At 34.9% G+C, this 23,346-nt stretch overlaps 1 protein-coding gene across 1 annotated transcript; it reads right to left on the bottom strand.

Moving 5' to 3' along the window:
- Window positions 1-4,439: 4,439 nt before the first annotated feature.
- On the bottom strand, window positions 4,440-23,044 carry LOC134855277 (cilia- and flagella-associated protein 52-like). The gene is made up of 14 exons (XM_063871757.1): window positions 22,859-23,044; window positions 19,315-19,514; window positions 18,625-18,761; window positions 16,324-16,445; window positions 15,804-15,910; window positions 14,721-14,790; window positions 12,712-12,874; window positions 11,973-12,143; window positions 11,302-11,450; window positions 10,809-10,990; window positions 8,922-9,040; window positions 7,262-7,364; window positions 5,220-5,381; window positions 4,440-4,900 (listed from the first exon to the last, which is right to left on the bottom strand). The coding sequence occupies exons 1-14, from the start codon at window positions 22,908-22,910 to the stop codon at window positions 4,703-4,705; spliced, it is 1,935 nt and encodes a 644-aa protein (XP_063727827.1). The 5' UTR covers window positions 22,911-23,044; the 3' UTR covers window positions 4,440-4,702.
- Between the last annotated feature and the right edge of the window lie 302 nt (window positions 23,045-23,346).

A 23,346-nucleotide genomic window follows, 5' to 3' on the forward strand; every position in this document is an offset into this window, starting at 1 on the left:
GAAAAAAAATTTATAAAAATTTTAACTGACGTTCATAAACTAACTGAGAAGATTTTAGAAATGTGTTATACTTTTACGCAAATTTCAAGATTAGTTCCCAATTGAAATCATTATTGATTAACAGGGGATTTAAACGGACTACTAATGTTTATACAGCAATTTAATGGGGTTGATGTCTCGAGTTTTATTAGTTATAACAGTTTTTTCCAAAAATAATGGACTCAAATGGAAAATTTCAGGAAACGGTTTTCTTCATGATCAACTTTTAAACAGTACAAGAATGTTCGCATAACAGGGCAAAACCCTGAATGTTCCGGCTGCCCTTTAGTTTATATCGGATAGTTTTTGGGATAACATAGCTTTGAAAACCTATAATTTTTGGACAATATCAATGTTTAAAATTTTCAGTCGTACGAAATAAATACGACCAATTAGCTAGCATCAAATCAATTCGGAACAATTTTGTTGTACGGGATAATTCGCCACACACCGTTTTCTTCGAAAGTCGGAAAAAAAATAAATGAAAAAAGAGTCGTAGATGAGCTAAATTTAGAAAAGAAATTTAAAAATATTCAGCGAAACCCACTAGCCTTGAGTAAGGGAAGCTTTGCGTGAAAAAAAACAGCAGCAACAATTGTTGTGTCTTAGCTGCTCATGTTCAACCGTAAAAAACTGCTTTTGAGAGAATCTAACAATTGCGGCAGATGAGATTAAATTAGAGATTTTCAGTTAAAACAACTGCTTTTATTCAAAACGTGGTGCAAAAACAGACCAGTTCTTACTGTATCTTACTTTGCAAAATGTTTGACGTCCAGACTTTTGAAAGCGACCACTCATTGCTTATGAATATTTCGACCTGCCCAGAGGTTTTGAAAAACTTGCATTGACTTGATGCATTTCTAGGCCCAACAATTGTTAAACGGACAGAGCACTGTTTTGTGCTACACAGCCAGTAGATTCTAGTAACAAGTTTTTTTATCTCTAGATTGGCCTGCTTGGTGATGAAATCTGTGCCAGGTGTTGATCGCGGAATCCGACCCCAGATGACTGCCAATTTTTAGTCACCGATTCTAAAACAGCAATTTTTCTTAAGTGGCAATTTCAATCACACAAAATATCATAAAATCATTTTGGTATATACGAAACAAAATTGAGCCAGTGTTCGAAATTGCTCGAAATTGTTTTAACTTTGATTTCAGTGTGAAGAAATTCATAAAAAAATCAGATGGATTCCCCACTGGAATAGAAACACTCAATTTTTGTCCAACAATATGAGATAAGGTCAAAAGCGAAATAACTTTCAACTATGATCGAGTTTAGTGTAGGCTTGCATTTGACTATTTTCACTCAATAGAAAGGTTTTTCATTCTAGTTAAGAAATAATTTTTTTTTCAAAAATTTACATTGTTACGATAACTGAACTGAGTTTTCCAATTGAAGAATGGAAGCAGCCAGATTCACTAAGGTGTTAAATTTACAACTAGACTAAATAGAACGCCTAAAAATGATTTGGTAAAAGTTGAGTGTAAATTAGTTTTAAGATGAAAAATGAAAAAATCCACCAGTTCTTACAAATAGGTAACATTACCGATGATCAATCTTGGTTCTTGCATTTTTACTTAAATGATACACGAAAAAGGCCAATTGAACATACCCAAATCAAATGAGCATTTTCGGTTGCTCTGTAACACTCGAAAGGCAATTGGACTTTCATTACTGGCTGTAATCTCTTCGCAAACTCCCGTAAGCCATTGGACTGAGATTGGACGGAGCCAAAAGAATTATACAGAGGCGAAGTTGCACTTCTCATACACAAGCAAATATTTGACCGATAATACTACTGGGACAAAATGAATGAGTAAAACTTTGAGTCTACTAGAAAAATTTCTTAAGTGACGCATGCAAATTATGACGCATTAGCAATACCAGTCAATTTCATAAAAAAAAATAAATTTATCAACTATTATGCCTCAATTTAAAGAGCAGTCTATGGAGCAGTAATAAAAAGAAAAAAAAACGAATGGAAAAAAAAACAAATTTTTTAAATTGAGGTTTTTTGTAAAGATCATCAATCCACTCGCCATATTATGTACAAAGAGATAATTTTTGCTCCTATTAACAAATCAATTATGGCAATTAAGCGTCTTTCAGCCAATATGAAACGATTTCTATTACGGATTAAACCTCCGCTTACACGTTAATAGCGCGAAATACATCGCGCGCTAATTTTCACAATAATTAAAAAAAATTATCAAAGTCGAATTATCTTTCCAAATTAAAGCTTAGGACAACAATACATTTTGAATGATATAAAAAAAATCTCGTCAAAAATGGCTTGTTGAAAAGTCGAAATTTGTCTGAAGAAAAAAACCACCGCGAGCGCAAAAATTCCGCTACTTTCGTTACAAAAGTCGAAACTATAATAGTCTGTTAAAATCCCTAGCCTTAGCTGTACTTATTATCTTAAATGAAGTTATTCTATCGCAAAAATATTTGCGTCGCAACAATATTTAGGACTTGGGTGGGAAAAAGATAATTCATACTTTAACACAAGCATTGCTTGTGTAAATATCTCACCAACTCTAGGCAAGGGTCTCCAATTGACTTGTTCCCATAGCAGTAACATAAATCGCTGTTGACTGACTTGGCATTATTTTATTTCATGATGGCAGTTGGAGCCGGCAGCATTCTCTCTAGTTTCTCCCTCGACTGTCAATCAACACGCATCTGAGCAGTTTTTTGTCAATAAAGAATTTGCTAATCCGATCGAAAAATACATCAAATGATATTGCCCTGTAGGCAAAAAAAATGCGCAGGGAGGAAAAATCAGGTTAGAGGTGATGCAACGTTTGTCAAAGCTAAAAAATGAACAGATCATTTATCAAATCTCAGCGCACACGTGTTTTTTATTTCCAAAAATTTAACACAAAAATATTGATTCGTTTTTTACCAATATTATCAGGTTCTTTCAAAATAGTTTTCATGTTATTCATAATCAGTCAAAATGTGCCGATATTTCTCTTTATTCTAACAAAAAATTTCCCTGAATACTAAATTGAGACTTACAGGGTTCGTATGAAACTTAGGAAGAGAAAAATTATCGTGAAAGTAAAAAAGATGCCGAACGAAAGCTGTCAGCCAATCGCATACCAAATATCTGATATTGAAAGTTCAAATAAAGGTATAAAAATTTGCCAAATTGGGTTGCAATTCTATAAAACTTCTTTTGGAAAAACAGTATACTTAACTTTTTTGCAAGAAAAACAAGGGGTTCATAAATGAATAGTTTGTTGAAAAATATTTAACACTACACTTATAGTAGATTAACAAGACTCCTTAGTACAAAATGGCCCAGCTTTGTAATCATGCCACAATACTGGTCTAAATTTGATTATAAGAGCTATATTTGATCAAAGGATTTACGCGTCAAGGATTGTAGTTCAAATTATTCTATGAGAAGTTATTACTGTTAATTTGCTGATCTTATTTGTGGCCTTTTTTGAAATACTCCAGTGTTAGTAGTTTCTAAGCACAGATTTAGGCTCACTCAGCTGTAACTAACAATCAGCAGTTGTTAGGTCGACCATACAATACCCCGCGTAAGCGCTGCTTCGAAGACCATCTGATTTTCGGTTTAAAAAAATACATGAAATGTCTGAGTTTTTTTACGAAGCAGCTGATGATCAAATGTGTCAAACGTTTCCTGGTTTGCAATGACAAATCTCGACCATATATCTTTTTTGATATAAAAACTTCATTTTTCCTGTAGTTTCAGTCCTTGGAGTAGTAATGATTGAAGGGTTTAATTCTACAATTTTGTTTGATCTAGAATGGTTCGACTGAACAATGTAAATCTTTTATTTTCTAAAAAACCTTCCTTTTTACTGTCTATCAAGTCTAAGTGAAAGTACTTTCTAGTTTTTGTTGGATGCAATTTTGCTCCCTATATATCAAACCCACCGACCGGCAATATCAGAAGAAAGAATTATCTTTGAAAATTTCTTAACATCTTCTTTGCGATATGGAACTTTCAGTATTCAAAACCAACTTGCTGCCAAATTTTAAAACTTTGACACAGGAGAAGTTTAGTTTCGCAAACCATAGCGAGAACGCAACAAAAACAGCTCTATTAAACGCAATATTAATTAAAAAAATAATTACGCCTCAAATTAGAAAACAATATGTCTACCTCTCGGATTTGATTTTCCACCTACAACGACCAAGAGAATATGAGCAAGCACTATTCACAAAAGAAGCATGAAGTTGATATCATGAAGTTCTATAAATTGGGGCACAAAATTTAAAGAACCACATGCAATTTGCTACATGTGGTTCGCTGAGATGAGCTGTACAGCTCGTATGTAGGTCGTTTCTCTCGTCGACAAATGATCTAATAAGTTTTTGACGTCCACTTATCCTCTGACAATTACACAAAAATATACTCCAAACGATAAGTGAATTACATATTGAAATTACATACAAAATTTGCATAACATCGAACATACTTCAAGTTTCCAATTTAACACATTACAACAAACAACAGCGATGATTCTATTCAACGTATACTTTCTTGTAGGCTTAATTAGGTTTCGGCTACGTTGCTTTTCAGGCACTTCTAACTTGATATCATCTTAATGACGGCTATCGTTTTTTAAACTGTTGTCAGTTTTGCTGTTGTTTTGATTGCTTTTCGTCTTATTGATCAATCGGCTGTCATTTGCATCTGGTGTGTTTTGTCCACGAGTGCATCCATATTAGGGGGTACTTTCCATCTCAGAATGGATCCATCGGCACCCACTGAGACAATGTACTTTAGATCGGGGGAAAATTTAATGGCCATTATGTCAGTTGAATGCCCCTTTCCACAGTGGGTCACGATGGCTTCGTTGTAGAGCCATAGCTGAAATAAATTAGAGATAGTGTTCAAATCAAATATTATGTTTAATTTTGGAAATCTTGAAAGCCAACAGTAAGCCTAAGACAGTGGTTCCTAACAATAAAACGGCTTAACTCAGAAACAAACATCAGTTAAATGAATTTATTTAGTTAACAAATGATTAGAAACTAATAATATAATATTTCATCATCTCAATATACTGATATGTAGTAATAAAAATTTGACTGATATTAAATTTAATTATTATATTATTATACTTATAATAAAATAAACCGATTTTTGGTAGTTTTAAATAAGATAAGTAAATAATTAATTTATGAACCTTGACTAGTTTGTCTCCCCCACAAGTGACGAATATGTAGTTCTCGTGGGATCCGAATGAGAAGGGACCCACATCCATGCCATTGATGTTGCCGGCAGCCGCGGCCTCAACCTCCCGGATGGGGTGGTTGTCGCCACTCGTGGTCACTTCCCAGTAGCCGATCTAGAAAAGGGGGTCATACTTTCTCCATAAATTAGTCCAAACTGGAAAGTATTTTTTAAAGTTTTTTTTCGATTAGCTAAAGTTGAGCCAAAGTTGATTCTATTAAGTTGAGAATCGTTTTTTATTTCGGAGAAAAACATCCAGTAGCCGATCTAGAAAAGGGGGTCATATTTTCTCCATAAATTAGTCCAAACTGGAAAGTATTTTTTAAAGTTTTTTTTCGATTAGCTAAAGTTGAGCCAAAGTTGATTCTATTAAGTTGAGAATCGTTTTTTATTTCGGAGAAAAACATCCAGTAGACGATCTGGAAAAGAGGCGCATACTTTCTCGATAATTAGTCCAAACTGGAAAGTATTTTTTAAAGTTTTTTTTCGATTAGCTAAAGTTGAGCTAAAATTGATTCTATTAAGTTGAGAATCGTTTTTTATTTCGGAGAAAAACATCCAGTAGCCGATCTAGAAAAGGGGGTCATACTTTCTCCATAATTAGTCCTAACTGGAAAGTATTTTTTAAAGTTTTTTTTTCGATTAGCTAAAGTTGAGCTAAAGTTGATTCTATTAAGTTGAGAATCGTTTTTTTATTTCGGAGAAAAACATCCAGTAGCCGATCTAGAAAAGGGGGTCATACTTTCTCGATAATTAGTCCAAACTGGAAAGTATTTTTTAAAGTTTTTTTCGATTAGCTAAAGTTGAGCTACAGTTGATTCTATTAAGTTGAGAATCGTTTTTTATTTCGGAGAAAAACATCCAGTAGCCGATCTAGAAAAGGGGGTCATACTTTCTCCATAAATTAGTCCTAACTGGAAAGTATTTTTTAAAGTTTTTTTTCGATTAGCTAAAGTTGAGCCAAAGTTGATTCTGCTAAGTTGAGAATCGTTTTTTATTTCGAAGAAAAACATCCAGTAGCCGATCTAGAAAAGGGGGTCATACTTTCTCGATAATTAGTCCAAACTGGAAAGTATTTTTTAAAGTTTTTTTCGATTAGCTAAAGTTGAGCTAAAGTTGATTCTATTAAGTTGAGAATCGTTTTTTTATTTCGAAGAAAAACATCCAGTAGCCGATCTGGAAAAGAGGCGCATACTTTCTCGATAATTAGTCCAAACTGGAAAGTATTTTTTAAAGTTTTTTTCGATTAGCTAAAGTTGAGCTAAAGTTGATTCTATTAAGTTGAGAATCGTTTTTTTATTTCGAAGAAAAACATCCAGTAGCCGATCTGGAAAAGAGGCGCATACTTTCTCGATAATTAGTCCAAACTGGAAAGTATTTTTTAAAGTTTTTTTTCGATTAGCTTAAGTTGAGCTAAAGTTGATTCTACTAAGTTGAGAATCGTCTTTTATTTCGAAGAAAAACATCGAGTAGACGATCTGGAAAATTGTTATTATTTACAAAAAATCACAACTCTCGATCTGAAAGCGAATGGAAAAGAAAATGATTAGAAAACCAAATATGTATTGGTATTCATTTAAGGTGAAGACACTTGATGATGATGATGACAGCTATTTGACAAATTTGTCGAAACGTAAACGCCAGTTGCCAAAATTCGGTCAATAAATTAAGAGAACTTTTATCAAGGGCTGGATAACCTAGGCCATTTGTAAAGAGAGAACTATAACATTGACGATGTGAATAGTTGAAATTCTGAAACATAGCAGTAACTTCTCACGACTTCCGGGTTCTTTTTTTGAAAACTGGAAAAACTAACCTAAAAAACGGCGACAAAACCAAGTTCGACAAATCAATTTTGTAAGAGCTTGATAGATGCAACAGTTATGAATGAAAGTCGAGCAATTTTCATTCAAATCACATAAATTTCGGTTGGGTATATACGTTGTGCGTTTTAGGCTGGATTACACTTCGGCTGGTTTGTTCACACTCGGTTACCTTTCTGTCGCTGCCACTGGTGATGACCTGGAACTCCCTTGGGTGGTAGCAGACACACTCGAACAGCGAAGACGCCTGCAGCATCACTGACCGCGTGAACGTCCTAAACAACAACAACAGTTGCACAGTCGAAGAACGATTTAAAACTCAAGGTCAATAGTAGGCAAGGGACAGCGAAAAACAAGTAATTAAATAACTTCTCTTCAAGAAATTGTCGACTAAAAATTTTTTTTTGCAATTTTTATTTTAAAAATGAACATTTACCTAAGATATAAGAACGATTCAGGCTCCACAAACTACATTCACTTCTTTTTCATAACTAACAGATTAAAATGAAATTTTGGTCAAAAAATCATGATTCAAGAAACATTAGCTTAAAATTTTGGGAGCAAACAAACAGCACAAACAGCATCATCATTAGAAATACACGAAGTTATCATAAGCACTATCAAAGGTTTGCTATAAACTAAAACCAAAATGAAATACAAAAAATTGAAAAATGAGAATATAAAAATGGATACACAAATTACACAGAAGCGAAGAGGAGCATCGCACCACTTGCGATATAACACAGACATAGCAATGCAATCTAGCAGAAAGAAAATGAAACAAAAGCCACAAAATCGGAAAAAATTGCTGGAATGATCTTTATTTTGACGAAAACATATCCACAAACACATTAACTGGCGTATGAAAAATACTCAGACACAATAATTGAGCGGTAGCTAAGCCGATAAAATTTGGTTAGAACTCCGTGAGCAAAATTGTTTTCAATCGAAAACTTTTGAAAAAATTTTTATGCTCCCCTCCGGAAACACACAAAAGCATAAAATCTATTTTTCATTTAAATCGCCGCTATTAGGTCTTTTCCTCGATAAAGCATAAGCCAAAACAATTAAGGCCAAGCAAAAATTTTAAGCAAAAAAAAATTACAAAGTTAACAACGTTACAAATTACAGTAACAAATTGTAACTCTTTCATTAACATAAAAATTTATACAAAATTCCGAAAAAAAAACAATTACGCGACCAAGCACTAGCAGACACACAACATGTCGACAATTATTGAAACGGAAAATTTCTTTTTTATTTAAAGAACAACAAGTTCTAGCCAGAGTCGAACATAGGACCTTTACCACCTCAGGCATAGTATTTTCTCAAAAACCATGTGTGCCAGAAACCTACGATAGTTTGAATTTAATTTAAGCCAAGCTTTCATATGATTAAATATTTTGAAAAAAAATCCGCAATGCGCAACTAAGCCGATAAAACACAATCAGACAAACGAAAGGCCGAAAATGTTTTTGAAAATGTCGAACGATGCCGTCCCAGGCCGAGTTGTTACCTCTGTAACAGGTTTGCCGCAGAATCAAAGAAAGCAATTCTTTATCATTCTCAGGAGTACTGATATAACTTCTTAAAAGTACTGTCAGTAGTAGCGGTAGACCGGTAGTTTAAATTAAATTTTGAAGAATTTGAGCATGAAAGCACGTAAATGAAGTCTACTGAATCAATGAGTTTGTTAAAAAATTTTGTTAACCCAAAAAAGTCTTTATTCCGATTTTCTAACGCTTGCTAAATGGCAAGCGTAATTATTTATGAAAAATTTTAACAAAATTTCAAATTCAGTATGAAAAAAGTTTGTAATTTGGTATACTCACTCTAGATTCCACACAATACAAGATCCATCAGTTGAGGCTGATATGCACTCTCTGTCGTCCATCTTCAGCTTAATGGCGGTGATCTTCCCTCGGTGTTCCTTCAGCGCCTGCTCGAACACCTGCACAACACGTGAACACAAATTAGTGAACACGTTTAGTGAATATTTCGGCTAATTTAAAAGTCGGAACTTCAATAAAAATATTTAAAAATTGTGTTTATGTCCTTTTTCAAAACGTGCGAACTTTCAAACCATAAAGTATTTTTTTCTTGCTATATTTTACCAAATAAAGCATTTGAACTTTATACAAAATTTCACTAATATGATTATCTAATCTAACTTCTTAAATTACAATTTCAAACCAAAGGGTTACATCTAAAAAACGGTGCTTGAGGGAAATACTTCAAGGAAAAAATACTGAAATTGATGATACACGTTTGGTACTACTAGACAATGCGCTAAAATGATGATTAAATGTGCGACCACGACAGTTGGATCTTTTCGAAGATAAACCACTTGAAACAATGAAAAAGAAAATTGCAAAATGTGCATCACCATATTGTACTGATATTATTAACGATATAATACCCAAATTGTATCGATATAAATTTAGGCAACAAAGTATATCTGTTTAGAGGAGTATATGCGAAAAGACCCTGATTGATTTTTAATTCCTTCGATGATTAATAGCTTACCGGAAATTGCTGATCGAAACGTACAATACAATACATGGGTTTAAAAAGAACATGAGTAAGGGCAGTAAAACTCGAGGAACCTAGCCAACAGACAAATATAAAAGCGCAACTGAGCTCCAGAAAACCAAAAACTGATTATTCGAATTATCATCAAAAAAATATATATATATATGGCCCCAAAACTTTTAGAATTTCAAAAAACATCTACGATTGAAGCTTTATATTTGAATTTGTATTTTTATTATTATTGAAGAAGAGCATATAATTTGCCAACCATTTGAGGGAGGAACTTGATGTGAAATCGAAAATAAATCAAACGTTACACTCTTTTTCATTTTCATCGCTCCCTTTCTTTTTATTTCTTTCTCCACTCCTCCCAACCCCCCCCCCCCCCATAACTCACTAAACCATCAGTTTTTTTGTTCTAATGAGGAGTTTTATAAGGCTGGATATGAATGACAAAATATTTTCAACAAAATAGAAAGAGCTCAGCCAAAAAATAAATTTGAACGTGAACCATTTTTCGAAATTTTTACTGAAAAAAAACGACCTACATATAATATTATCTTTCACTGTCCATTTGATTGTCTATCTTAATCGATTTATAAAAACCTTATGGGTATAGATTTGTTTGAACGCCCCCCCCCCCCCTCGAGGATTCGAACCCCTCACCAACCAAGGGGTCTCCCTTGGGTATAAAGTAATGATAGCCATTTTTGGCTGACCAACCTTAAAATTTTTTAAGGCGCCAATATATATTAATTTTGAAGTGCGCGCGCCAAAAAAGCCAATTTTTTGTTCAAAATTTTCCAAAAAATGCCCATAAACGGCAATTTTGACCCGTTTTTTTTAATTTACCTCTAGCGCAAATTTTTTTTTTCAAAATCGGCTTTTCATAGAGTTTTTGGAGCGCTCGAAAAAAAAACAATTTAGTCGCGGCGCTTAATAAAAAAAATTTAAAAAAAGATCGACAAAGTTTTCAAAACTGTCCCCCTTGAGAAAATCCTGGATTCACCCCAGCTGATAATGTCTGACTTAATCAAGTATTATAATCTTAGCAAACAAAAAATAGTTCGTTACTTGCAGGCTCAAATAAATAGAAATTATCAATTTATACAAGAAACAAATTCAAATCAAAATCAAATACAGCGATCAAAACTGTTAAGTCGTCAATGACATTCAAAGTGTTTTACCTGTTTGGAAGCATTGGCGATGTTCCACACTTTGACTGTTCCTTCCCCTCCCCCGGAGATGACTCGTCTGCCGTCATTGGTGACTGCTACTGCAGTCACTTCGTGTATATGAGCACTCGCGATCTCCCAGCACATCTTGCCCGACTGGGGGGCAAACGCCTTGATAGTCTTGTCACTCCAACCTGGAAGAGTAATACTGTCTCGATAAACCCATCAGAATCTAGAAAACCCCAAACTAAATTTTTTTCTTAGTAAAATCAAACAAGCTAATTACAAACCCATTAGAAGCCTAAGAAAAAACTTCGAATGGCTCCTCCGGGATTCGAATCCCCCTCTACCCCTAATGAGTGACTGGCTAACCAGAAATAATGAGGTCTCCTGTGTTCTATCGATTTGTCGGCGCGATTTCGAAAATTACTATTAGAACAAAAAGATAAAACAATCACGCCTCTCGACCGGGATTCGAACCCTTGAACTCCTGGTTGTGGCCTACCAGAGATGATGAGATCTCCAGGCTCCTTGATGCAGATTCCGTTGCACCACATGTTGGCCACTTTGATCCTCAGCAACTCCCTGTTAGTCTCAGTACTCCACACTCGGATGTCTTCTTTCGAACACGTCACGAACAGGGCACTGCTCTGGCTGCAAACAGGAAGCAAATTAAAAACAAACGCAGAAAACAAATGAGCTATAAATAAAGAAGCGAACATCAAGCACGTAAGTTTTACGTCTAGTTTGTTTCTAAGAGCCCCGCATTGTGAAAAAAAAATGTTAATTATGATTTCACCTAAAATGTTAGCAGCAATAATACTGTAATTAAATTTATTTGAAAGCAAAAACAAAAAAAAACAGATTTTGATTATCTGAAAAACCATAATTCGAAGTTCATCAAGGACTGTGGTGAAAAGTATCCCTATAATAATTGTTTCCAAGTTTAATATTGTTCTGGTTTTTATCTGAAAATTTTGTTACAATTTCTAATGTCATTTTGAAATAATTCTGGCTATCAGATTACTCATTTTCTTAGCAATTATCATGAGAAAAATATTGACAAAAAAAAAGAAAAAATGATCCAGCTAATATATATCACAACTTACTACCAAACGAATTATAAACACAGAAAATGAAACAGTTTAACCATTACTAAACAATCAGTACATCTACCTGGGGAAGCAGACGTCTCTGACTTCGTCCGTGTGTGAAGTGACTATGGCCTCAAAAGAGAGGTCAGGGTAGACGAACTTGTACACATTGCATGCACTAGTGCCCACAAAGAACTGGTGTCCCTTTTTCCTCAGACACAGTGACGTCACGCCCCCGTCCACCTTCACTGACCTAGGTCAAATTACAACAGATAACCAATTATCAAATTATAATACAAGAACTGCCATCGACGAAATACAGAACTTAATAAGCTTTTACAACTATCTGATATCATTGAAAAACCTAGTTATTTTCATTTGTTTTAATCCACTCTTGAAAAATAAGTTTAGGATTACGCTTGCTAATCGCAAAACGTAACGATAGGGAGTGTTTGCCTTGAGCATAGCTGTTTGATAATCAGGACAGTTTGTTTTTGGCCAGCTCAGATCAACAGGGTTACTTACCGAAACACTGTTTTAATGGTCGCAAATACAACTTTCTAATTTCGGATGCTAAGAAAATCTGCTCTTCTCCAGTTTCACAACTATTTCTGGAAATCGATTCCCGAAAGCCTGTTTCAAATCACATTTGATATTCGAAACAGATAAAACGTGTAGGCTTGAACATGTGAACAGATTTTTTCATTTTTTTTTTCATGAAAATTGCCCTATGAACAATGTCTACACAAAATTTTTCATAATTGTATTCTTTACGAGGAGGCAGTAGACTGAGAAATAGCCGGAAAAAAAGAAAAACTCACTTCACTTTTCCCATAATGTCCCCCTTGGCGCCTGGTTTCATCTCGGCCACAGTCCCGTCGCCTGCTCCCACTAACAGGTGTCCATTGGCCAGCAGGGCCAGACTACTCACTCCCAGAGAGAACAGATTCTTCTGGGGGAACCGACCTGGGTTCTTCTTGTCACCTGGTAAAAGAGTTTTATACAAAAAAAAAACACTTATCGGTACTACAGGTACTAGGACCAGCAGTGATTGACTCGCACCTTGACTAGCACCTACAGTGCTTCAAACATATTTTGAACGTGAAAAAAAGCTTTCTAGACTATATACAAAAAAAAGATATTTAAGGCAACCGTAAAAATAGACAGCGACCATCCAAGCCGATTTTCTAGTTCAAACAGAAATGGTCATACTTCCAAAACTACTAAACTTTCGATTTTTGCACTTTTAACTCAAAAACATTCTCATGCGCGAAGGACCGAAAACGCGCAAACAATTTCTACTGGTCAGCTTCCTCTAAGTAGCGCCGAATTCATTTATGTTCCAGCTTACTTCTTAGCGCTTTTAGCACAAAGGCGAATTTGCGCATCACAAACACAAGCAAAGAAGTAACTGTTAAAAACAAGCACAAAAAAATGAAACAGAGGCCAGTAGCACTTCGCATACACAAGCAAAAATATCACCGATAACGCTGCTGGGAAAAACTGAATGAAAAAACTTTGATTCTACATAATTTCTCAAGTGACACAAGCCAATTATGACGCATTAGCAGTACCCGTCAGTTTCAAAAAAGAAAATTATCAAGTAGCATGCATCAATTTATAGAGCGGACGCAATTTAACTAGTATACGAAAAAGTTCATTAAAAACATCCGACCCTGTCCAGGTTCGAACCCTCTGATTCTGTTGCGCGTCTAGTTCTCTACCGCTACGCTAAAGATCAATGATACCATGAAGCTTAAGTGCTATTTGTAATATAACAGTCTACGTCAATGTCGCTGTAATTGAGAGCTGATCATTGATCTTATGCACATACTGCAATAAAAGAACACTTTCAAAATGAACACTATTATTTGCGACTGAGGTTTAAAAAAAGAGAGTTCAAACTATTACACAAGCTTTGCTTGCGTAAAAAAACATAAAAACTAGGAAAAAAACTCTGCTAGGTTCTGGAATCAAACCCCCGAGTTCGAGATTACAAATCACCCATCCTTAGCGTCTTTGCGATAGTCACTTGACAATTTTCAAACATTAGCCATCAAAAAACCAAATACAAAAGTATAACTAATATTTAATGCAGGAAAAGTAAACCAGACTAGGGGTCCAGTCATATCTGGAGGTATCATGATATTAAATCAACTGATGCGAAAAAAAAGCGTAACTTTCGAAGGTTTGGCAGGGTAGTTCTATAGTATTTCAAAAATTCCCGAAAACTGGTCAAAACTTCAATATGAGACTATTTATGTTTTTTTTCCACAAAAATAAGGGCACAGCCAGTTTCATTCATGCGGAGAGAATTCCTAACACCAGTTTTCTTGATCTCAGATTTTTCGCAGGTAGTTTTCGCGAAAAAGAATGTTTTCGAAGAAACCATCAACAATTCAAAATTTGGGCATTTTCAAAGGCCATAACTATTTTCGACAAAAACAAGGGCGTAGCAGCGTTGGTAGGGAGATCCAAATAATAATTTTTAAATTGAAGTCTTAATCTGACATATGATAGGGTAATTTTTGAGAAACTGAAAAACAAATCAAAAAGTGGGTCAAAATTCTCCCCATTGAAAGTTTCGAGAGCCTTCGGGTACGGTGAAAAGAAACTAGCGGAATATACGGCACACAGGGGAGTAGCCGGTTTTCCAGCCATTTCGTGAAAATAATGGTGCCACCAAAAAAAGCACCAATATTTGCGACTTAGGTTGAAAAAAGTGGACTTCGTATTCAGACATTACGCTACCTTTGTGAAAACACTGAATTCTGATTAGCTGACATAAATTTCGCGCACGAGGGATTTTCTTATGAATTATTGCGATTACCTTGCAGATTCACCATCAGCACATCTCCACTGAGAGTTCCAGCGAAGAAGTGTTTGTCTTCCGACTCCACCTGCAAAGAAATAAAAACTTCAACTTCTCATTTGTTTCTAAGACTTTTTTCTTTTTCAAATGCGAATTTGTAATAATGAAATGTTAATCACTTTGTTCAATTGTTTCAAAAGTTAAACACGCTGAAAATTTAATGCGTTACAAACACATGTTGCCTTCATGTTTAACCCTTTAAGACCCTCGTTGCAGCATAAAATTGATGCTCATGTGAGGATGGGAGAGGTTGTTTCTTGTTCGTTTCTAAATTGAGAAGTTCAATTGAGCTTAGAATGGATATAATTTCAAGGACAATTAAGAATTACCAAAACCATTAGAAATCACCAATTTAGCGCAAATTTTTGTCGTTTTCACGGATTCACGCTCAAAAATCTAATTCGAGCGCTTGTAACAAACAACTTCAACTTTACTTTATTTGAGCTAATTTTATTTTAAAAAATTTCAAAAATACACAAAAGAATAATCAACAAATATTTCCACCAATTTTGATTTATTTATCACAGAAAGAATGCAGTGTTAATAAAACTATTGTCATTAATTGCATGGTAGTTTGAGGTGGTCAAACCTACTGCACCGAAAATTGACCTAATTCTAAGGAGCTAAAAACTTTTTAAACGTTTTTATAAGGAATAAAAACTTTTAAACCTGTAGATTTTTCTCAATAACTTGACTTTTTGATTATTTCATCTTTCAATGTCTGTGAACAATCTTTTTTCTACTTATCACATTTTTTGGACACTAATGACAATAATTTCAAGTATAACTTAATATGCATTAACAGAAGGGCTATCTATTCTCATGCGGAAAGAACTGAATACGCGAAATTCTCAACCAATCAATGCCCTTTAAACGGTCCAAAAATGACCAATTTTATCGCTTACTTTCTTTGCATCAAACTTATGAATAATAATTTCTGATAGGCTGACAAAATTTTTCGCGATCGGTCCTACGCTCGGGAGAATTCCCCCACCCCCATTAACAGGGATGCTTAGGAGATGATAATGAACTTAGGGTGACCTCTATGCAGAGGTACTGTCGTTTGATCTTCTGGGTGTCGATGTCCTCTGGTTTGATCTTCCGATTCTTCCTGTCCAGGGTCCACACACGTAGATTGCAATCGCCACCTTCACAACAGAGCAAGAAGAATGATAATTTATTATAACCTGCTCACTTGGTATAAAACATAGCTTACACAAAATCAGCATTCGCAAGGGTGATTGACGAGCTTTTCGGATTTTTTATTCATATATTAGTTTTTGGTTCTATTAATATATGGCTCAATTATAATTCAACTATCTCATTGAACGAAAAACAAAATAACTGCTCAAGAGTTGAAACAAATCCAACGTGAACTTAAACAGTATTCAAAGTAAATTTAACCCCGACAGAACAGTAAAAAAGGACATGGCGGGTTCTGAAAACGTTGCCCGATATTAAAATGTTAATACATTTTCAATATATACAAAGTTTTGTAAAAAAAAAACCTTAAGAATCGAGAACTTTAAATCATTATGTCAGTGATCATAACAGCACATACCTGTGATGAAAGTGTCGTCTGAGTGGTTGCTGTACTTGAGACAGGTGACCAGTCCGGCACTGGACAGGGCAGCTGCTGCTCCACAGATGGCCTCATGCGTTTCCAGGTCCCACACCACAACACTGAAATAAGTATAATAAAGCAATTTTGGAGAAAAAAATATACTTTAATCTCTTTTAAAGTTTTTCTCAAGAGGCGATCAAAAGTTAGGAAGAAAAACATTTGGACCACTCAATAACGCATATTTTGCAACAAATACGTATAATTTGTTGCAAAAAATCAGTTTTCAGTCACTTATCTAAAACATGAGATCTAAAAAGGTCTCCTCTTATACACCGTCAAACTCTTAATAAAATGTGATACGTCAGTTTTGACATAAATAGTGGCCTAGCTTAAGCTGGAGGCACTTGTTTGAACTTTATAAGAATATGTGATATTCAAGCAGATTTTAAAGCGTAGTTTTCAAATTTTCGAAATAAATGTGAAAATCTAGCGGTTATTTTGATTGAACCCTTAATCTCAGAAATGGTAGCGTCATTTTTGAGAAACGTGAAAAAATTTTCCAAGCCTCTCAAAAAAACCAATCCCATACAGGCCAAAATTGTTTCGAAAAATAAGATGCCAATCATGCAGAGCTCGAGACAACAGAATTCACGTTCTACAAAAAAAAATCAGACAGATCACCTGCAAAAAATTTAAGCTGACGCATTTTTACGACGACTCCTAGAGTCTGAATGGAATTGAACAACTTAGAAATGATTAGCACACTTTCAGGCAACCTATATTACACCTTGGCGTTTTGGCTTAAACATCTACAAAAAAAAAGACTAAAAAAGATTTTGTGGATCTAAAAAGAAGCGCCTATTCACAATTATTTTAAGAGCAGGTAATTAACAATCAATCCAAAATCAAACTTTGAAAAACAAGTTGTTTTTTTTTCTAACGGATCCCATTTGCATGAACTAATGAAAACCGTGTCTAAAGTTCTCAGATGTGAAAGCTTTATTAAACATTTCAGCCATCATTTCGGATGATGGAGTGAACAAAATTTCAGTCGCACAGTACAGCAAGAAGAATATCAACATGTTTACACAAAAACCTCAAATAAGTCAATAGTTGTGTTAGGCTAAGAAAGTTGTGAAACATTATCCTATCAACTTAATTTTCTCGTAAATACAAAAAATTATTCCCCTCAGCAAAAGAATAGATACAATCATAATTTTTAGGCTGCAACATCCTGGACAACGAATAGCTTCTAAGAAAAATTTTCTATCAATTAAGTAAGATCTAAGACGTTTTCCCAGTCTTTTTTATTTAGTGAAGTTTCCTTTTCTCATTTTTGGTAAAATCTAGTTAAATATGGACTCTAAGTAGTCAAATAGCCTAAGTTCAAACATTGAGAATTTCTCTCTCACCAGGTATGAAAAACATATTAAATGAATTTTCGCTCAGACATTTCTGAACGGACCTATAGGTCCAATGGTGCTCTCCTAGGCAGTAAAAATGTTGGCGTGGTTTGTAAATTTATTTAATTAACTACCCACAATGGAACTGCCCGAAAATTTTTTATTGTATTATTATTATTGCAGTATACGAGCATAAAAACAGTTGTAACCAGGGGCGGATTTAGGGGGGGGGGGGGGGGGGGGGTGGCGGACGCCCCTTCTCAGGGATTCGACACCCTGCCGATCCAAATTCGACACCCTTTGGTACTTATTAAGAAATCCACTTTTGGCCAATGGACCCTAAAATTTTTCTAAAGGCGCCTTGGGCGCCAATATTTACTAATTTTGAGGGGGGAGAGCGTGCCGAAAAAACGCAATTTTTTGGTCAAAATTTTCCAAAAAGTGCCTAAAAACGCCTTTTTTGACTGTTTTTTAAAAAATTTGCCTGCGGCGCAGAAAATTTTACCAAAATAGGGGCAAAACAGTGCTTTGGGAGAACTCAAAAAATCAATTTGGTCGACCTAAAAAAAAAAGTTCGTCAAAATTTTCGATTTCTTTTTTAAAATCCGCCCCCCCCCCCCCCCTCGAGAAAATCCTAGATCCGCCCCTGGTTCTAATTAACTCAATAAGTCCACGTTTCATCTCAGGCGGAAAATTGTGTATCAGTTAATGTTGCTTAATTTTGTACGTTTATAATGAAACTTGACGGTTGAATAACCACTTTAAATCAAATACATTCGCGCTTCATTCTCAACCTCGTAAAACGACTGATTGCAGCATAAAAATGGGGCTTGTAAGCTGGGGGAAAATATGGATTCTTAGTCCTTGTTTTCAAGATAGCACAAGCACTACGCACCTTCTGTCATCCTGTGAGCCAAGAGAGACTAGGTACTTCTCGTTGGGGGAGAAGGCGACTTGTTCGACCTTGACCTTGTGGAGGGAGAAGCGTTTGATCACACTCCTTGTCGCGAAATCCCACAGAATCACGTCCGCCTAAACGAGAAAACAAAACTATATAAAAAGTAGTTCTTTTTCTTGCGAGGAAATTACTCTACAATGTTTCGGAAGAATTCAATCTTTAAGAAATCATCCAATTTATCCATGAGGTGAAGGACCAGCACAAAGCTGTTCAGCTATTAATAAGTAACCGCTGTTGTGACCCTGGTTAAGTTTTTGGTAATTTTTCTGTGCTGGGTAAATTTGCCGCACCCTCAATTATCCAGCCGAAACTAGGGTTCAAACTAGCGGCCTTACCATTAATGAGCAGAAATTTAACAACTTCACCACCGCTCTACTTTTAAATAATTGTTCACCTGTTCACACTGACATGTTTAAAATTAATTCATAACGACAAAAATTTTTCTGAATTGAATTATGTAAATAGTTGTTGATTGTGGGAACCGAGAAATAGCCCTGAACTTGAACACAGCATTTTGACTGAAATGTTTAAATTTGATTCACAACAGCAAAAATCATTTTGAATTGCATTTCCAAATCACTAGTTTCCGAAAAATTAACGGGAAAATGAATAAAAAAGTGTCCTGACCTTGAATCCCATGAAGGTGACTTGACCAGAGGCCACATATCTGCCAGAAGGAGACACAGCCAGACATGAGACTGAGTTGTTGTGACCATTCAGGAATGTCTGCTTGTGGTTGCCCAGATTCTCCACCACTATTGTGCTTCCCAGTGCATACAGGATGTGGTTCCAGTCCGGGTGGCAACGGAGGGTGTTGCTGGCATGGCCTGGATTCGAACTTCGTTTTTAATTGGTGGAGCACACCAAATTAAACAAAAATAGATATTCATTTTACTATAATAGAAATCTTAGCTTTTTACAGTTACAAATCAACCCCTTACCGCCCCTCCCTCCGCAACGCCTCAGCATGGGCACAAAAAATAACACCCATCACAGCATCACCGTAGAATATTTGTATAATGGAGGGAGTTATAATGAGAAAGTCGAAATCTCGGCAATTTCTTAACATCACCCCCAACAAATCAGAGCCACCCCCACCAAATCAGAGCACCCCCCCCCCCCCCCCCAAAAAAAAAATACACAGAGGCAAAGATATACTTCGAGAATATGGAAAAAATGATGAAGAGCTGTGAAAAAATTTTTCATCTGCCTAAATCGAACCTCCGACCAGAAGGTTATGAGTCTAACCTCCACCCGTCTCCTGACAAGTCATTTTAAAAGACCGATGTTAATTAAAACTAGCCACAAATGAAGCAGAGAACAGATGAAATGAAATTTCCAACGCTACAGGTCGTGATTAATGCAAATGCCACTAAATAAGTGGACACTTTTGTTTGCGATATGGGTAAGAAAAAAGAAGGTTAGTTTTAATACACTGAGCGGCTGGGTAGTGTAAATAGAAAGAATCAGTTTGCAAAAAATTGAAAATTTTTCTAAGCAAGCTATTTCAGCTATAAAACTGGGAAATACTTCATAGCGTTGAAATACTTCATAAATTATTTCATAGCGCAAATCGTTTTGCTAAAAGTTGATTTTTCTAGGCATGGAGATTGCTGTTTTCAGTTGATTCGTTTCAGACTGAAATGAATAAGTAATCCTAAAATGTTGGACAACAATTGGGCAGGTACTGCCTAGCCTTGAAATTGAACCAACTTCATCTGGTTTAAAGAGTTTCGGAAGTTTTTCCAAAAAGACCATTAGATTATTTCAGTTAAGAATGATTGAAAAATCTAGAAAGATTTTGCCTGAACGTTTTTTTAAACAATGAGGTCGATGGCTGCTCTGAATGATATTTGAACGTTCTGATCTAAGACTGCATAAACGTTGTGCTCGATACAAAAGTTTGAACGCTGCGGATTTTGAATTTTAAAGAACAAATCGGTTTGCGAAAAGTTAAGACTTTCTCAGCAAGCTATCTGACTTTGAAATGTTTCAAGATATTTCATGAAGCGAATCGAATAGCAAAACGTTGAAGTTTTTCTATTGTAGCCCTCAAAGCAACAAAATTTGGAAATATTTTAGGCTATTTCAATTTGAATCGGTTTGCTTCATTCTTTAAAAGTGAGTTTCCTATAGAGAAGGGCATTGTCTCAAATTTCAGCAAAACTTTTAATTTTCTTTTGAATATTAAAAAAATATGGTATTGTATATAGTAAATATATATCTTTAAATTTTCATGGGTTTTATAAGATTCAATTTGATAAAAGTTAGTCGCTAATTGATTTGGTAGTTTCAGCGTAAATTTTGATAGAATAAAAAAGCCAAAAGTTTGCTATTTTTTTGGGCTTAACTTTTGGGCCTGAATTTCAAAAATGTGCATATAATAATTCTGCTTAAGTTCTTAGCAAAAATAACTGTATCATTTTTTGTCTTAGATCAACCCGTAATAAAAAAAACGCGTTTTAAAAACCAAGTGTTACGTGTTCTGTCCGGATAATTTAAGTCAGCATTCTGTTCCAGCTATGACACTATGAAACGTTCATTGGTAGAATGAATCGGATCGTGAAAAGATAAAGGTTTTCCAAACAAAGTTATTTTAACTATGAAATATTCCATGTTTTTCCACAGACCAAATCGGTTTGCAAAATGTTTTCCTAAGCAAGTTATCCAAGCTATTAAGTCGCTTGACAAAAAAATTGAAGTTTTTAATGCAAGCTTTTCAAGCTTTGAGACTAGACTATGACACTAAGCTATTAGACAAAAAAACTTTATACCATAAGACTAGGCAAAAATTTATTCAGGCAAGCTATTCAAGCTATAAGTATTTTACATATTTTAAAATTTTTATAGCCTGAAATGGTTCGCGAAAATTTTTAAACTTTCTAAGCAAGCAACTTAAACTAGGAAACTTCAGAGTATTTCGAGCTATTCCATAATTTAGATCGGTTTGCCAAACTTTTAATTTTGTTCTAAACAAGCTAATCCAGCTATAAGACTTTGAACTGTTTCAAGTTATTTGATTGCTCGAATCGTTTTGCTAAAAGTTAGTTTTTTAGGTATTGAGGTTTCTCTTTAAATGAACCTGTAGTGGCAAACATTGGACAGAAAGTGGGCAACTAATGTCTACCCTTGAAAATGAATCGAATTCATCTTATTTAGGGAGTTTCGGATTGTTTCCAAAAAGACTTCTAGAATACTCCAGACTTTAGAGTGATTGAAAGTTCTTGCCTAAACGCTTTTTAAACATTGAGCTTCAAAATCTTCTAAGACATTTTGCTCGATAGAAAATTTAAAGCGCTGCGTCGATAGCGCATTAAGGCTTTTATTTAAAATACAAAATTAACTAGTTACCATGAAAACCGTATTTAAAATCAATTGAGCAATGTAAATACAATTTTCCTATGGCAAAATAAAAAATAATTGAAAAATTGCATTTTTTTCAAATTACGAGCAAATTTTTCTCCAGTTTTTTAGTAATTCGTGAAGGTGGGACAACAAATTAAGCAATTGGAGAGGCATAAGTTGAAACAAGATTTTTCAATCAAGTTTCGAAACTAAAAGTGCATCACGTTGTTGTGCATGTTGAAGTTGTCGAGCGTAATTTGCGTTGTTTTAGCAAATGAAACTGAACTGAACTTGCAAAGTAATCAAACGCTAAATCGGGGATATTTTTTTGAGTGTGATTGAATTGTATAACTCTTTCCACATTTTCATTGACCCTTGAGTTATGCAAACATTTTGGCTTATTCACAATGACATTTTAGTTTTAAAATTTTGAAAAGAATTCACGCAATATTATATCAGCAAAGATCGTGGGGGATGGAAAATTACTCAAAAGGGCTTTTGATTGAGGAAAGCCGATCTAAACAGTTCATATTTTTTGTTTTCTTTTATTTGAACCAAAGCTAACAAGCTGATCACTAATGTCTTCGTTTTTTTTTCAGATTTTTGCTGAAATTCGCGTTCCAAACGCTTATTTAAAACATTTTTTGTTCTAAATTGCCATAAATCGTGTCAGTGTAATTGAGTAAACAAAATTCTACATCATTTTTATCCTTCAAATTACCGTATAAACAAATTTTAAACAACAGCATATTTAACTTAAAAAGGGTGGGAAACTGGAAAATATCCGCTTTGATCTTACGGGAATAATGATCCATTTTAAACTCACCTTCGAATCCGATGGTCGCCAGGAGCTCCAAATCATACAGTTCATTAGCCATGTTTTAACTTACGCAATAAACAGACAATAATACCAAGCACGTTTTAAACCAAATGTGTACACGGTAAGAAATCTAATATGAATTAAAAAGAGTAAGTATTATTTTCAGCTGCGGTCTGATTATGGTTATGGAGCACGTGCGATATTTTTCGAACTTCATGTTTTAAATGCTTTGGCGACTCGAGTTAAAATGAAGAAATTAGATATACCTCTCAACAACAGAACATATACGGCGATTTTTTTAGTACGCTTTTTTCCGCAACTATCCACCTGTGAAATTTTCCTAATTACCACATTTACTAATTGGGCTCTTTTCCAGTCCCCCCTTCAAATTCAATTTTGAAAAGCTTATTTAACGTTGTCATAATGCAATGAAACTTGGTGTGGTGAGCAAATCGACAACTGCGAACAGATTTGTTCTTCATACTTTACAGCGT

The sequence above is a fragment of the Symsagittifera roscoffensis genome, chromosome 10, assembly GCF_963678635.1.
Source record: "Symsagittifera roscoffensis chromosome 10, txSymRosc1.1, whole genome shotgun sequence".
In the NCBI taxonomy this organism is placed as follows: Eukaryota; Metazoa; Xenacoelomorpha; order Acoela; family Convolutidae; genus Symsagittifera; species Symsagittifera roscoffensis.